The following is a 16,875-nucleotide window of genomic DNA, read 5'->3' as shown; positions in this document are numbered from 1 at the left end:
AAGACTGACTTCAAATACATGTGCCTTTGTTCATCCCTATTACTGGGTTAATTGATGGGACATGTTGGAATATAGTAAAGTATAGTAAATAGTAAATATGGTAAAATTCTAATATATCATATTTTAAACTATATTATTTTTACCTCTTGACGTCCGTGCTATGGTCAAATGACGGCCACAGCGCGGACCTAGATTTCCGGGAGGCTGTCATATGACGGCATCCCCTTTGCGTGCTCCCCATGCAAAGGGATCACCGAGACTCGGGTGATCACGGATCCGAGTAAGGGGCCGATCCTGGCCCCTTACCATGTGATGAGCTGTCAGCCAATGACAGCTGATCACATGTGTAAACAAAAGCTTGGTAATCTGTTTTGTTTTCTCCTCACGCTTACGTCAAAATGTCAGTTCCACCCATAGCTCTTAAAGGGCCTTTTTTTGTTGTTTTTTTTTGCATTTTAGTGTATATATGAGATCTGAGGTCTTTTTGACCCCAGATCTCATATTTAACCACTACAATACAGGGCACTTTCTCCCCCTTCTTTCTCAGCCTAATTTTCAGCTCTCTCTCATCGCTCTCGCACTTTCAATGACAATTGCGCAGTCATGCTATACTGTACCCACATGAAATTTTTAGCATTTTTTTCGCACAAATAGAGCTTTATTTTGGTGGTATTTATTCATGAGTCCGTTTTTTATTTTTTGCGATATAAGCACAAAGAGAGCGGAAATTTGAAAAAAAAAACAATATTTTCTTCTTTCTATTTTAAAAGAAATCCAATCAAATCAAATTTTGTCGTAAATTTAACCACTTGCTTACTGGGCACTTAAACCCCCCTCAGTCCCAGACCAATTTTCAGCTTTCAGCGCTGATGCACTTTGAATGACAATTGCGCGGGCATACAACACTGTACCCAAATGAAATTTTTATCATTTTTTTCCCACAAATAGAGCTTTCTTTTGGTGGTATTTAATCACAGCTCGGAGTTTTATTTTTTGCTAAACAAACAAAAAAAGATGCAAAAAAAAAAAAATCATGTTTAATAGTTTGTTATAAAATTTTGCAAACAGGTCATTTTTCTCCTTCATTGAAGTGCGCTGATGAGGCGGCACTGATAGGCTGCACTGGTGGGCACTGATAGGCTGCATTGGTGGGCACTGATAGGCTGCATTGGTGGGCACTGATAGGCTGCACTGGTGGGCACTGATAGGCATAGTTAAGGCGGCACTAAAAGGCACAGATAAGGCGGCACCGATGGGCACAGATAAGGCGGCACTGATGGGCAAAGATAAGATGGCACGGATGGGTGGCACAGATGGGTGGCACGGATGGGTGTCACTAAGGGGCACTGATAGGTACCACTGATAGATGGGACTGATGGGCACTGATAGGTGGCTCTGATAGGTGGCACTGCTGGGCACTGATGGGTGGCACAGCTGGGCACGGATATGTGGCACTGGGGTGCAGCACCTTTGTTGAGGCAGATTGTGGGAACTGCTGGGTGGCACTGTGGGCACTGCTGGGTGGCACTGCGGGCACTGCTGGGTGGCACTATGGGCACTGCTGGGTGGCACTGACAGGGGAGACACATTTTTTATTAATGTGGCAAAGCAGGGGGCAGGTGGGCACTGGCAGGGGGCAGGTGGGCACTGGCAGGGCTGGCCGTGATCAGCACTGATGGGCAAAGACGGGCACAGATAAGATGGCACGGATGGGTGGCACAGATAGGTGGCACGGATGGGTGGCACAGATAGGTGGCACGGATGGGTGGCACTGATAGGTACCACTGATAGATGGGACTGATGGGCACTGATAGGTGGCACTGATAGGTGGCTCTGATAGGTGGCACTGCTGGGCACTGATGGGTGGCACTGCTGGGCAGCACTGCTGGGCACGGATATGTGGCACTAGGGTGCAGCACCTTTGTTGAGGCAGATTGTGGGCACTGCTGGGTGGCACTGTGGGCACTGCTGGGTGGCACTGACAGGGGGACACATTTTTTATTAATGTGGCAAAGCAGGAGGCAGGTGGGCACTGGCAGGGGGCAGGTGGGCACTGGCAGGGCTGGCCGTGATCGGGACTGATGTCCCGATCACGGCCGCCGGTGATCGGCTTTTTTTTTCTCCTCGCGCTGTCAGCGCAAGGAGGAATAATAGCCGATTACCGGCTCCGTTATATCACATGATCAGCTGTCATTGGCTGACAGCTGATCACGTGATAAGGGGTCGGGATCGACCCCTTGTACGGATCGGTGATCAGGCGAGTCTCGTAGACTCGCCGATCACAGAGCGCGCCGCGCGCGCCCCTCAGGGTGCACGCTCGTGCACGGGACTACGTCAATAGACATAGTCCTGGCAAAGGAGATCCGCGCTGTAGCCGTCATTCGGCTATAGCGCGGGTCTCAAGTGGTTAAGCTAAAATGTATTCTGCTACATGTTTTTGGTATAAAAACATATGTGTGCAGATAATCATTGGGAAATGTGATTTTAGTGGGACATATGTGGGGGACATGTGTTTTTATTATTTAGGGACATGTCTTTTTATTATTTGGGGACATGTGTGTTTTATACTAGACTAGTGATCAGTGAGTAAAAAGATGTAAAAACAGCTCATACTCACTGATCATCAGCCGGCTGCAGCGATCTGCTCTCCTCTCCTCAGTGACGACTTCTGTGTGAGGAGAGGAGAGCCGATCGACTAGCAACCGGCTGTTTGTTTACATCACATGACGGCTGCGATTGGACACGGCCGTCATGTGATCGGGAGGGCCAATCACAGAGCCCTCCTGCCGATCCGAGATACGCCGTGTCCGGGTGACACGAGCGCATCGGGATCGCGCCTCCTTCTGAAGGACATTCCTGGGAAGCAGTTAAGAGGTCCTGTCATGCTTTTTTTCTATTACAAGGTATGTTTTCACTTTTTTTTTTTAAAAGAACAGTGTAAAAATAAAAAATAAAAGGTAAAATAAATAAATAATAAAAAATGTTTTAAACGTCCCACCAAGCTCACGTGCAGAAGCAAACGCATATGTGAGTAGAGCCCGCATATGAAAACGGTGTTCAAACCACACATATGAGGTATCTCTGTGATCAGTAGAGTGAGAGCAATAATTTTAGCCCTAGACCTCCTCTGTAACTCAAAACATGCAACCTGTATAATTTTTTAAACGTTGCCTATGAAGATTTTTAAGGGTAAAAGTTTGTCACCATTCCACAAGCGGGTGCAATTTTGAAGCATGACATGTTGGGTATCAATTTACTCAGCATAACATTATCTTTCACAATATAATTTTTTTTAAACTTTACTGTTAAAAAAGTGTATTTTTTCCAAAAATTGTGTGCTTGTAAGACCGCTGTGCAAATACGGTGTGACAAAGTATTGCAACGACCATCATTTTATTCTCTAGGGTGTTAGAAAAAAATGTATAATGTTTGGGGGTTCTAAGTCATTTTCTAGAAAAAAAAACTGCTTTTTAACTTGTAAACAACAAATCTCAAAAAGAGGTTTGGTCCTCAAGTAGTTAAATAAGACAAACAAGGAATAAAATAAATGCAGACACAACATGGGTAATATAGCTTTTAATATAGGTAAAATTATAACATATTTCCAAAAAAAGCATACATGATTCATTGCTTCTGAATGAAAATAACATGTATATACTATATACTAGGAAATGATCAGTAGCTAAAATATATATTCTTTTTTTGTTCATACATTCAATATACAGTACTTAAAAAACCGCAGTGTAAAAGGTCTACATTCAGAGTGGCAAGCAGGTTGCGGATAGAACAAAGACATTTATATATAGGCAGCAATTTGAAAGACTAGAGCAAAGCAGAATCTTTTTACCTGACATCAAAGTGAGGTCTATGAATAAACCCATATTAAAGCGACCGCTACAGAGCACCGGTGAGAATTTGTCATCTGAATCCTATTTGTTGATCTGTGGATTGCTGCCAGGGTGCAGACTCTGATACTATCTTACTTTATTGCTGATCTATCTAAACATAGTCAGATACTACTCATGTTAGATGAAAGGCCTAACCAGGACAGGTCCAATTTAGGCGACCAATAACACATCTAAATTTAAAACTCAAAATAAGCTCCCTTATTGTACACTATTACCGTACCACTTGAATTTCACCTAGCAGTAAAAAGGGTCGCTGGTTCGAATCCCGACCACGACACCATCTGCCTGGAGTTTGCATGTTCTCCCTGTGCCTGCGTGGGTTTCCTCCGGGTACCCCGGGTTTCCTCCCACACTCTAAAGACATAATGGTAGGTTAATTGGATCCTATCTAAATTAGCCCTAGTATATGTATGAATGTGTGTTAGGGACCTTAAGCTCCTTGAGGGTAGGGACTGATGTGAATGTACAATGTATATGTAAAGTGCTGCGTAAATTGACGGCGCTATATAAGTACCTGAAATAAAATAAAATAAATAAATAAATTGAGGCCAAACTACAGCAAGCAGGAGATTAGAGACATGCCTTCAGACGTATTGTGCACAGACTCTTTGCTGACAATAGGTGACGATATATATTATATGAATGTTTTCATGCAAGAAAGTGAATGGGTTATAAATGGTCCCAATTAAAAAGCCACATGCCCCCACTACCTTTGTAAAACCAGGGCTATGTATAATCAGAGTTCAATATATATATATATATATATATATATATATATAGATAAGTAGGAGGAAGATATCTTTTCAAGGAAATGTTAGTCGGCCCTACTGTTGTCCACAAGCGGTAAAAAAAGTCCCTTTTACCTGCACCAGCTGAAGAAGTGGAATGCTTGGGGTATTTTAGCATGTTGACATTTCCTAAAGTAAAACACAATCTAATGCATGAAAATGCATTTCAACTAGTAATCCTATTCCAGTCCATGTAGCCACATACTGCAGCTCAGCGTGTTTCTGAAAAGCATAGCATGCAACATTTGTGTGCATTTATGCATGTTAAGCAAACCCACTGAAATCAATAGTAATGCACAAAGAAAACAATGACCGTATCTGCACCATGAAAAATGTGTTTTTGTCTCCCTTGCCATAACGCATGTACAAAAAAGTGTATTAAATGTACAAAAACACAACTATACATTTATAAGGCTCACAAATGTGTATAAACACATGCAGTAATGTGTTTGTAAATTGGCAGGTGTAATAGGCCCATAAATACTTAGGAACTTTGTTAGGTTGCAGACAAATTTTCCATTCTTTGCCTTCACTTTTTCCTGGCACCATGGTCAAAAATAATTGTTGATTTGTCCAATTTAACCATTAGGAAATCGAATGAACGTTTTGAGAACTAAAATTTTTGGAACATAATAATAATAAAATAATAATAACTGTGTATGGCCATCTTAAGTACCGTATATCTGCAGTTAAAGTGTTACTTATACCAGGACCCTGCATTTACTATATCTGGCTTCCCACAGTACACAGAACATGGAAGTGCAATTATTTTTGTAAATATAAACTGCTATAAATACCTCTTCTCATCAGCAGTATATAGCAGTCTTGTGACTTCTATCAGTGTCCAACCCAGCACTGGTTAAAGCTTGTAGGAGGAGTTGTCATTCTCCTCTCACTGCCTATGAGGCTGCATGACCCCTGACCCTCTGTTTGGACAGTGCTGATTGGCCCACACACGCACCTTCCCCAAAAAAAACAACTCTCTAGCAATACACACCAAACTGAGCATGTGCAGAGTGCCTCCTAAGGGTCTGTACTCAGTAGATGGATTGGGAACTGTGGAAGAAGGGGAGGATCAGAGAAGATAGGATCAAACAGTCTTTTTACATAATGTATACATTAACTCCTTAGGTTCCACAGTGAGTATAACAAGCATGCTTTACTGAATATACAGACTTTACTGTTGTGGGTTTAGTGACACTTAAATAATTCACTGGTATACTTAGAAGAGTTGCTTACTTGGTAATGAACGACATTTGTAGTACTTTTATCCTTTTATAGCCCTCGGCCACAGCAATTTTGTAGTAGATCCTACTAAACCTCTTTCTCTGCACCTTTAAAAAAAATATTAAAAGCCAGCAGCCACAAATATTGCAGCTGCTGACTTTTAATAAATTGACACTTACCTGTCCCAGGGTCCAGCGATGTCAGCGGCAGATGACGAGCAATTGTTCTTCTCTCTGCTGCCCCCGCCGCCATCCTCTGTCAGGGAATCGGGAAGTGAAGCGTTGCGGCTTCACTGCCCGGTTCCCTACTGCGCATGCGCGAGTCGCGCTGCGTGTCTCTGCTGGTCCCCGCTGTGTCCTGGGAACTGTGTGTTTCCCAGAACACAACGGGGGGGGGGGAGGGGGGGCATCTGCGGCGGTCTGTCCCGGAAGTGGGTCCAGCGATGTTGGCGGCAGATGACGAGCGATCGCTCATCTCTCTGCTGCCCCCGCCGCCATCCTCTGTCAGGGAATCGGGAAGTGAAGCGTTGCGGCTTCACTGCCCGGTTCATTACTGCGCATGCGCGAGTCGCGCTGCGTGTCTTTGCTGGTCCCTGCTGTGTCCTGGGAACTGTGTGTTTCCCAGAACACAATGGGGGGGGGGGGCATCTGTGGCGGTCTGTCCCGGAAGTGGGTGCAGATACCTGTTATCCAGGTAACTGCACCCCCCTACCCCCTGAAAGGTGCGGATCGTGGCACCGGAGGGGGGGAGGGATCAGATGAGCGGAACTTCCACTTTAGAGTGGAGAACCGCTTTAAAGACTTTTCATTTAGATAAATATGCATTCAGATGAGCTGACCATACCTGTTTAAGAGACCACCAGGAAAACCTCTGGACTGTTGTCCAAATTAGGCATCCTTAAAGGGAACCAAGTGAGATGAAAGATGAAACCTTATATCACAAAGGTGCGGGATAAAGAGAGTAGGACATACAAATACACCCTATCCTTTGTTTACTTATATTGTAAGATGAACTTACATAGATGGGAAGATCCCTAATCTTTATGCTCACATGCTATGCAGGCTACTGTCCATCTGTTTTATGAATGAAGATTCATGTACGACACAGGTGACCTCAATAGTACTCATATCAAAAAATAATGGGATATTTAAACACAAAACTATTGTATGAGGTCACTATAGGAAGAAAAAAGGAAAACAAGCCAATATCAACCTCATCGACTTAGATTGTGCTCTGATAATACACTTTAATATCTTTAAACCACAGACCTCAGAATATGTTCATAGAGCCGTAACAGGAAGCGCAGCCTTCTTCAAAAGCATACATTCACTTGCACAACTTACATCTGTATGTAACTGTAAATGAATCGTTTTTAAACATAGTTTACTGGTCATCATTATATTAACTATTTACATTAATTTAAAATAAATAAAAAAACACAAAAATTTAAATATCATACAGGCAGTAGTCCAGTCAAATTGTATGATGTATAAGTAACATAATAATAGGCACAGAGTTCATACAATTTACACAGAACAGTAGATTAAATAAAGTATAACTTCAGTATCCCAATAAAATTGCTGACTAACTTTAAAATAGCTTATCTAACAAGATTCTCCTAAGGACATGTTTGACGGATGAAAATAGTATTGATAGCTTTCATTTACAAAAACAACTGCAGATGAATGGGGAAATACTGTTCAAAGCAACCAATCCAATTTCAGAAGGTATGTCTCCAGTAGAGGTCACAAAATGAAAGGAAAACTTTGGTTGCTACCTCATTAGTGATGCACTCATAAAGATACCAGCAACATTAGTTCTACACCAATAAGGACACTAGTTTCTTAGGTTCTATGAACAGTTTACTAAATCCATACTATGTACCATATAAGTAGACTGGTAAAATCTGCAATTCTTCAACATTATAGGTAAATCTCACCCTATTAAAATATTGGTCTTTTACATTACTGTACCATTTTGTACAATTATAATATCACAAATAACCCACATCTATTCTGGGTAGAAAGTCTTCTATGTTTACAAAAATGCTATACACCACCCTTTTTTAAACTGTTTAACTCTAGGGCAGTGATGGCAAACCTTGGCACCCCAGATGTTTTGGAACTACATTTCCTGTGATGCCCTTATGCCCTTTCCTATGGAACCCTTGAATTAATTTTCAGGTCTCATGGAACCCCTGCTAAAATGAATTAATCAGGGACCAGTGTGAAGAATGTCCCTTACATTGGTTGCCAGTGTAAAGAGTGTCCTCCATTCTTTGGAGATGTGTTTTAAATTGCCTCTGTATTCATATTCTGGTACTGATGTTGGGTACCTTCTATGCCACCCTTCATTTGGTGTTCTTGTATACCCATGGTCGGTGCCACTGTTTATTTCAAAAATCCAATAAAACTTTTGTAAAACAAGTGTCCTCCTTAGAGTGGTGGTCAGAATGCCTTTTACATTGCTGGTTGGTGTAAAAAATGTCCCCCTTACAGTGGTGGTCAAAAAAGCCACTTTTACAGTTAGTTAAAAAGATCAGAGGTACCATGACCTGTCTCTTTGATATGGTGTTGGCCCTGGAATTATGCAGACACCATGAGATAGGCAGTCAATCAGCCACAGCTCAAGGATCCCCAAGCAACCTCCGGAGGAACCCTGGGGTTCTACATAATCCTGGTAGAGAATGGCTGCTTTACACCTTAACAATTATGAAAAAGTTCATTGTGGGCTTTATAGAGTAGACTCTATATTAGTATTTTTTGCTAGAGAATAAGTATGCCCAAAATGAAATGGTTCTCAAGATACTAATAAGGTTTAAAAGAGTCAGAAGCTTATCACAATTATATTTATGAGCTCCCTAATAATTAAGACTATTGCCATGCATTTAGTTTAGTTTTGCAATGTAGGCAAAATTCATGGACAAACAAAATTTAAATTGGTGTTTATTTACTCAAGGAGTAGAGCATGTTTAACTTGCAAAGTGGACTTTCACTTACCTTAGTGAATAAAGTGAAGCTGTGCTGACTTCAAACATTCAATCACGTGCAAGGAAACATCCTTGCATGTAATTGGGCATTCTTTGCAAAGTGAATTTCCTCTTAGCTTTATCTGATTCACTACGTGAAAATTCATTTTGCAAAGTGAACCTGCTCTACTCCTTTAGTAAATGAAAACCAATGCGTGTTTTTACAAAGCTGTTGTATGTTTTATGTTGTGAGCAAACCCTAAATTCTGTGGGGCTGGTATGTTCCTAAACATAGCAGACTTTTTTCAGCAATTCCATTGAGCCTGTAACCTTCCCAAAAATTACAAATTTGGTGAAGTAAGTACCGTATTTGCACTTAGTTACAAAAAAAAGCTGGTACAGTGGGGACTATTTTGGGTTGTAGGAAAGCATTGGACAAGTTCAAGCGTTAAATTTTTCTAAAGTTTGGTGCTATTTAAGTGAAGACATTCTTCTGAAATGTAGGAAATATTGCAATAAATATGGTGTGTAAACTGAATTTTTAAATGAAATTGTTCCCACGGCCCATGCTTTTACAAGAATAGTTCTTGGTTCATGTTATAATTAAAAGATTCCATCTGTAACAAGAATAAACAGGTAACCTTACTGAAATGCTTCTGAATGTGAAGTAACAGCTGCCCAGCATTTTTCCTTTTACAGAAACAGACCAACTCATCCTATATGGTAGCCTGACCTCTCACTGCATCATACAACTTGTACTGGGTAAAAAGTCGTGTAGGTAATTGGCCACAGCTTTGGTCAAGTAAGTCATAGTACCAAAAGCTCCACTGGGAGCACTGTCATAAAAAAAGTTGCAGATCCCGGTGGCTGGATCTTGTTCGAGGTAATATTCTCCAGCTCCAAGAGCTTTCTGTAAGAGAAAATAACAGAAGGTTTACAGTTTAACTTTAAACAAATCCACACAAAGCAGGAAATGTACCGTATTTGCCGGCGTATAAGACGACTGGGCGTATAAGACGACCCCCAACTTTTCCAGTTAAAATATAGTGTTTGGGATATACTCTCCGTATAAGACTACCCCTCTGGTACTGTACTGTAGATACTGCTGTACTGTAGATACTGCTGTACTGTAGATACTGGTGCACTGTATGTACAGGTATACCGGTAGATATTTTACTGGTACTGTATGTGGTATAACAGCCACCTTACCAGCGATTTGCTGGTTGCTTTAAACAAATGATAGTCTGGTCAGCTCTCCCTGCCTGCCCAGCCATCCCGGTCTCCAAGACTAATGCAAAACACACCCCTTTCACTTGTCTGGCCTGCCCTTCTATCCTATTACCGTACATCTGCCTCTCAGAACTAGCACATGCGCGCCTGCTCCTCTTCGCTCCAGTCCTCAGGAGCGAAAGCTCGTCAGAGAAGAGGTATGGTAATAGGATAGAAGGGCGGGTCAGACGGGTGAAAGAGGCATGTTTTGCATTGTTTTGCCGCTGTATGTCTTTTCTTTCGCAATCCCAGACGCCTGCAGCTTGTAGCTTGCATACAGGGCGGATGCGACGGCGGCCGCGGCATTTTGGAGCTCCCTCCACGGCGATCACAGAAGTTTCCAGTCCGCCCTATAAGACGACCCCCGGTGTATAAGACGACCCCTGAGAAGATTTTAATGGGTTAAAAAGTCGTCTTATACGCCGGAAAATACGGTATACCTGGAAGTAGTATATTATATCATATAGACAGCCCAAATATTATTTATCTGGAGTTTAGAATTACCCTGGAAGACAGGTTATATAGTGCTTTGAAAAAGTATTCACACCCTTTGAAATTTTCCACATTTTGTCATGTTACAACCAAAAACTTTATTGTATTTTATTGGGATTTTATGTGATAGACCAACACAAAGTAGCGAAAAAAAGACAGATGCTCTTCATCCAATCTGACAGAGCTTGTGCTATTTTGCAAAGAAGAATGGGAAAAATTGTACTCTCTAGATGTGCAAAGCTGGTGGAGACATACATAAACAGACTTGGAACTGTAATTGCAAAGTTGGCCTTACAAAGTTGACACTTTTCATATGTTTATTTGTATAAAATGTGGAAAACCATTTATCATTTTCCTTCCACTTCACAATTATGTGCAACTTTGTGTTGGTCTATCACCTAAATTCCCAATAAAATACATTTAAGTTTTTTGTTGTAACATTAAAAAAAATTGGAAACTGTATAATGCTGCTCCTTGATTTAAGGTGTGAATTAAGGTTCCATGATATCTATTTGTTAATAAAATCTGCCATATACCAAAATTCATTCAAACTATATAACAAACTTGTCAGGATTATGCTGTGATTTCAATTATGTGTTCCTAGGCCATTTTAATTGTGACCCCAGGATACTTTTATTGCTCCATTTCCATTTTTCTGTACAGATGAAACAATGTATTGTAAATAAGTAAACGTGTTCTTTATATTTTTTTTACTTGAAAGATAAGATATATGAAATCAAAAATTGTTGCAATAAAGGCATTCTGTCACCACCCCTACCTCTTTCCTTAAATCCAAGCCTAGTAATTTCTTAAAGTTTCTTAGGGCCCTTTCATATGAGCAGTCAATCTGGATACGTCTGTCAGTTTTTCAGACAGATCCAGACTCAACCACAATGTTTCTCTACGTGCAGGTGAATGTAAAGTGACATCCATTCACTTACATCTCTGTCCGGGACAGAAAAGGTCTGCACCCAATGACAATTTTCCCGAACAACTGAGAAAAAAATGGACATGTGAAATACTGATGTATACAAATGTAAACTGAACTAAACCGAAGACAGATGTACAAACTTATGTAAACTGATGTAAAAGGATGCATTTTCATTCTTTTTTTTATCAGTTTACATGGCGGAACTGATGATGCTTGTGTGAAAGGACCCTAAAAAGTGATAAACATAAAATAGTGCTCTTATTGACAAAATGAGAAGGAAACAATCCAGCACTCAACCTGGACCATGCCAGGTGCTAGAAGAAATACATTTCAATAAACCATGGGAATCTTTCTTTATAATTCCAATCAGGGGCGTCTGCAAAAGATTTGGGGCTAGAGCCCATAGCAGCGGTCACCAACATTTTTGCAGGGTCGGTCACTTGCCACCGTCAAGGTCCACTGTCACCAGATGCAGCTTGTTACTTGCCACCGTCACCTGCCACTAGATGTGGATTGTCACTTGCCACCTGCCACCATCTGCATATTGCCATGTCACCTGCCACCTGATACAGATTGTCACTTGCCACGTCACCTGCCACCTGATACAGATTGTCACTTGCCATGTCACCTGCCACCATCTGCAGATTGCCATGTCACCTGCCACCTGATACAGATTGTCCCTTGCCATGTCACCTGCCACCTGATACAGATTGTCACTTGCCACGTCACCTGCCACCATTTGCAGATTGTGGGTTGTCACTTGCCAAATTATGTGGATTGTCACTTGTCATGCCAGCAAAGGCCACCAAATGTGTATGGTCGCTGCACTGGTGGCAGGCTGCCAGCAATGGTCCATTTAGCGAGGGCAGGAGATTGGAGATGCGAGGCGGGCAGTAAGAGATGTCATCTCTCTGCTCCCCGCTGCAGTTCCAACATTGAAGATGCCCGTGTTCTGACAAAATGAGCATCCGCACTGTGAGGGTGGAAGAGCGCAGATGTGTGGCGGGCAGTGAGAGATGATGTAATCTCTCTGCTTCCCGCCACACATCGCTCCCACATTGAAAAGGCATGGCTGTGAGGGCGGAAGAGCGGTGATGTGGAGTGGGCGGAGAGAGATGATGTCATCTTTGCTCGTCCGCCCGCTCTCCTCTAATGCAGCCCATCCGCCGCAGCCACGACCCGCTGGTTAGGCAGGGACCCTGCGGCAAGAGACTCGGGGCTATAGGCCCCAGATTCGGGGCTGCAGCCCCAAAAGCCACCCTCTAGAGACCTCACTGATGTCAATATGACATCTTTTAAGCCAGGCAACCTAATGAATATATATTATCAGTGGAAGAAATCCAGAGAAGGTATATTAGCTGCAGAGGGAAGACACGCTTTTTAGGGAACAATGAGAATCAACATACTGTTGTATTCCTCTAAAAGTAGACATGTCGACTATTATAGTATATTCTACTTTCTAATGTCACCTGCTGTTGCTTCTGCCTCTCCACTTACTTGTTGCCAAATGCATAATAATAACTCTTTCAGATTTGTACATGGGAAGGAATGAGATTTTGTATAACGGTATATAGGCTTGAGGAGAGTTTAGATGGTGGTAGGGTTCCTACGATCAGAACTAAGAAAACATGTACAATGTTGTAGATATCAGTCTGTGCTGTATAAACAGCTATGGTTAAGGACAAGAACACATCTAATTTTACACTGAAGGCTCTAAGACAGGCAATACTGGGAATTATGATGTAAGAATGAAGAGAAAAAGAGAGGAACAAGTTTTGTTTCAAAGGCACAAGAGAAAGTATTCCATACCTCGTCCTGAAGGAACAGATCACTGGCCATGTGCACAATACGATCCACATGGATGATGCCTCCAATGCTATTCACTTCCATGTCTGACACTAGAGTGAGAACATGTATGGCCTCTACTAGCAGCTGCCTGTACTCAGGCTGAGGAACATGATTGAGGACAGACTCCACATGGACAGCAAACTTTATTTCACAAGCTGTCATCTATAAAAAAAATTAAGTCATTATAAGGTGTTTACAAAAATATTACAATAATAGAAATATCTATAGAAATATCTATAAATGACAACAACAAAACTTAAAAAAAAATCAGTGCTGTGTTTTTTTTTGCACTGGTAGCTTTTAACAATACAGGTATCAAGAAGTCAACTTCTGTAGACTTCTCAAATATAGCACCAGGTGGGACTATAGAATCATTTATACTTATTAGCGGCCATGAGCAATAAAATAATTTGCTGCATATGGCACCTTTCAGGGGGGAGGGTGGAACAGGTACCTGTCCCCACTTTCGGGAGAAGCGGCCGCGGCACCGTCCCTCGGAAGTTCGGCCCCCCTCCTCCTTTTCCTGCGCCAATTAGTAGGGAACTGGCCATGAAGGCAGAAGGCTTCACTGCTCGGTTTCCTTACTACGAATGGCGGCGGCAGCACCCGACAGCCGATCCAAAAATCAGCTGGGGTGCTGTCATCATGGGAACCCTGGACAGGTAAGTGTCCTAATAGATACTACAGTATTTGTAGCTGCTGACTTTTAATTTTTTTGTCTGGGCCTGGAACTCCTCTTTAAAGTTATATACTTTTTACATTTTAGAACCTAATTTTAATATGTACATTTTAGTGTTTAGTATACCTCTCTTGTGCTTGAGGATGGAAGAACATATCCATCAATTGACAATCCATGACACTGTAAAAAAGTAATAATCACACAGTTAGAAGCAAAGGGTATAAGAATAATATGCATAATTTTACATTTAAAAGTATGAATTCAAACTAGATGTATTATCTTCATCTCATTTGTATTCTCTGCATAACCCTTTGCATTGGTTTGACATGATTCATACATAACTAGCCCCGAGAGATAATTATTCTTACCAAAACGGCAAGATGTACCCACTAACATTAACACACAAGCAGAACCCCAGCACATTCATCTTCTGAACCACTCTGATAATGGAAGATGTATAGCCATTGGAGGTTGACGAACTTTACTTAAAAGAGAAGTATGTTTTTTTTTTTTAAGAATCATACTTACCTAGGTGGATGCAGCATTGGTCTGATTTTACATCTGTCTCCCGCTTACTCTAACACTGTGAACTGTGCAATCAAACACTGCCGATCACTCAGTTCTCAGAGATCCCTGAGCAGAGAGCTGTTGACTGTCAGTCACTGCTCTCTGCTTTGCCCACCACCCCTCGCGCTCACTGGTGCACTGGGCTATTGAGAGGGCAGGAGCAGCCGGTTCAGGCTCTCAGAGGCCGGTCCAGGCTTGTGGGTGTATACCACAAAGCTGACAATATAGCAGAAAATTACTCTCCATTTTCATGCCACTCAAGATAATTGGCTCATCTTCACACATATCCTTTGTCCTTTTTTTAAAAAACAGCACCAGGTACGCTACTTATCATGAACTGCTGACTGTTGTGTTAGGTTGAAATACTCTGTCTTCATCCCCTAGATACCCCCAAAGTGGTGCTATTCCAGTGATGTGGGGATTGATATGAGTGGCTGCAACTGTGACAGGCACTCATCAAGTGCTGACTATGCCCTGACTATACACCCTTCGTGCCCCCATGCTATATACATAAAATCTGTACCAATAGTCCCCACAATAAAAAGCACTCTATAAATAGAGGTTGGGTAGATGAATGGAAGCTATACCTCCTCCATTCAGGATCTTCAAAATGGTCCTAAAAACACCAATGAACACCTTTCTTCTTTTCATTTAATGACTTATTCATGACATCATCGAAGATATGCAGGAAGAGCATTAGAGACATCAAACATACCTGATGCTGAAAATTACAGCAAAGACCTCAAATACATTCCTCTTATGTTCTACATGCGCTTAGAAATTCCTAATGATTTCCATAAGAAGGATTCACCATTAAGGATGAGCCGAAACATCTCCCTGGTTTGGTTCGCACCAAAACTTGCGAACAGGCAAAAAATCCGGACGAACACACAAACACTGTTAACGTCTATGGGACACGAACAGGAAAAATCAAAAGTGCTAATTTTAAAGGAGAAGTAGCAGAATGTCTTTTGGGGCGTTATTTGTGGTATACACATGCCATGTGAGAGAAATAACCTATTACAATGACAATTCGACAACATCAAAAACCTCACCATGCCTCTTAATAAATACCTTAGAATATCTACTTTCCAAAAAGGTGTCATTTGTGGGGTATTTATCTTTCCTGGCTTGTTAGGGTCGCAAGAAATGAGATTGGCCACCAGTACATCAGGTGTAGTCATTTGTTTATGATTTGCACCACAGCTTGTAGACTCTCTAACTTTCACAAAAAACAAATAATATCCACTAATTTGGATTATTTTTACCAAAGATATGTAGCAGTATGAATTGTGGCCAAAATGTCACGAAGAAAAATTAATAATTTGCAAAATTTTATCACAGAAACAAAGAAAAATGTGTTTCTTTTTTCAAAATTTTCAGTCTTTTTTCATTTATAGCACAAAAAAATAAAAAAAACAGAGGTGATCAAATACCACCAAAAGAAAGCTCTATGTGTATGAAAAAAAAAGACAAAAATTTTTATTTGGGTACAGTGTTACATGACTGAGTAATTGTCATTCAAAGAGAGCACCAAAAGCTGAAAATTGGTCTGGGCAGGAGGGGGGTTTAAGTGCCCAGTAGGCAAGTGGTTAATAACGGACTTGTCCCAAAGTGTCTCTTGTGTTTTTTGTGAATTGGTAGGGGTACATTTTATTGTTTCACTTTAAGCATTAATAAAATCACTGCTCCTGAAAAACTGCCATTTTCAAAACCTTTTTTTTGCACCTCGTCAATATTGTTGACTAAATAAATTAATAAGATGTACCATCATCCAGAAACATGAGAAATATGGACAGGGAGGCCTGGTCCCCAAAACCAGACCTACCAAAGACAAAAACTAGCTAGCAGACTATTACGGTACATATTGAAATGTCAATACAAATTTATTAGACCAGAATTAAAATACAAACAGAGTTTATTCATATAGTAAAACCATTTGATAATTCACAAACTGGTACAGGTGGTGACGTATTTCTACTCTATTAGTAGAAATATTAGTAGAAATACGTCACCACCTGTACCAGTTTGTGAATTGTCAAATGGTTTTACTATATGAATAAACTCTGTTTGTATTTTAATTCTGGTCTAATAAATTTGTATTGACTTTTCAATATGTACCGTAATAGTCCGCTAGCTCGTTTTTGTCTTTGGTAGGTCTGGTTTTGGGGACCAGGCCTCCCTGTCCATAATTCTCA

At 41.2% G+C, this 16,875-nt stretch overlaps 1 protein-coding gene across 3 annotated transcripts in view; it reads right to left on the bottom strand.

The window, feature by feature from the left end:
* Positions 1–4,669: 4,669 nt before the first annotated feature.
* PHKA2 (phosphorylase kinase regulatory subunit alpha 2) overlaps positions 4,670–16,875 on the bottom strand; it is a 153,220-nt gene continuing 141,014 nt past the window's right edge. For all 3 annotated transcript variants that reach the window (XM_077480754.1, XM_077480753.1, XM_077480755.1), the window contains 3 exons: positions 14,237–14,290; positions 13,393–13,593; positions 4,670–9,801 (listed from right to left, as the gene is read on the bottom strand). In XM_077480754.1, the coding sequence (XP_077336880.1) occupies positions 9,628–9,801; positions 13,393–13,593; positions 14,237–14,290 (429 nt within the window). In that variant the 3' untranslated portion in view covers positions 4,670–9,627. The remainder of the gene's footprint in view (positions 9,802–13,392; positions 13,594–14,236; positions 14,291–16,875) is intronic.

Source organism: Lithobates pipiens, unplaced genomic scaffold (assembly GCF_037356315.1).
Source record: "Lithobates pipiens isolate NorthernLeopardFrog02 unplaced genomic scaffold, aLitPip1_a1.2 Scaffold_16, whole genome shotgun sequence".
NCBI lineage: Eukaryota > Metazoa > Chordata > Amphibia > Anura > Ranidae > Lithobates > Lithobates pipiens.
This window is presented reverse-complemented; position numbering and strand designations above follow the sequence as displayed.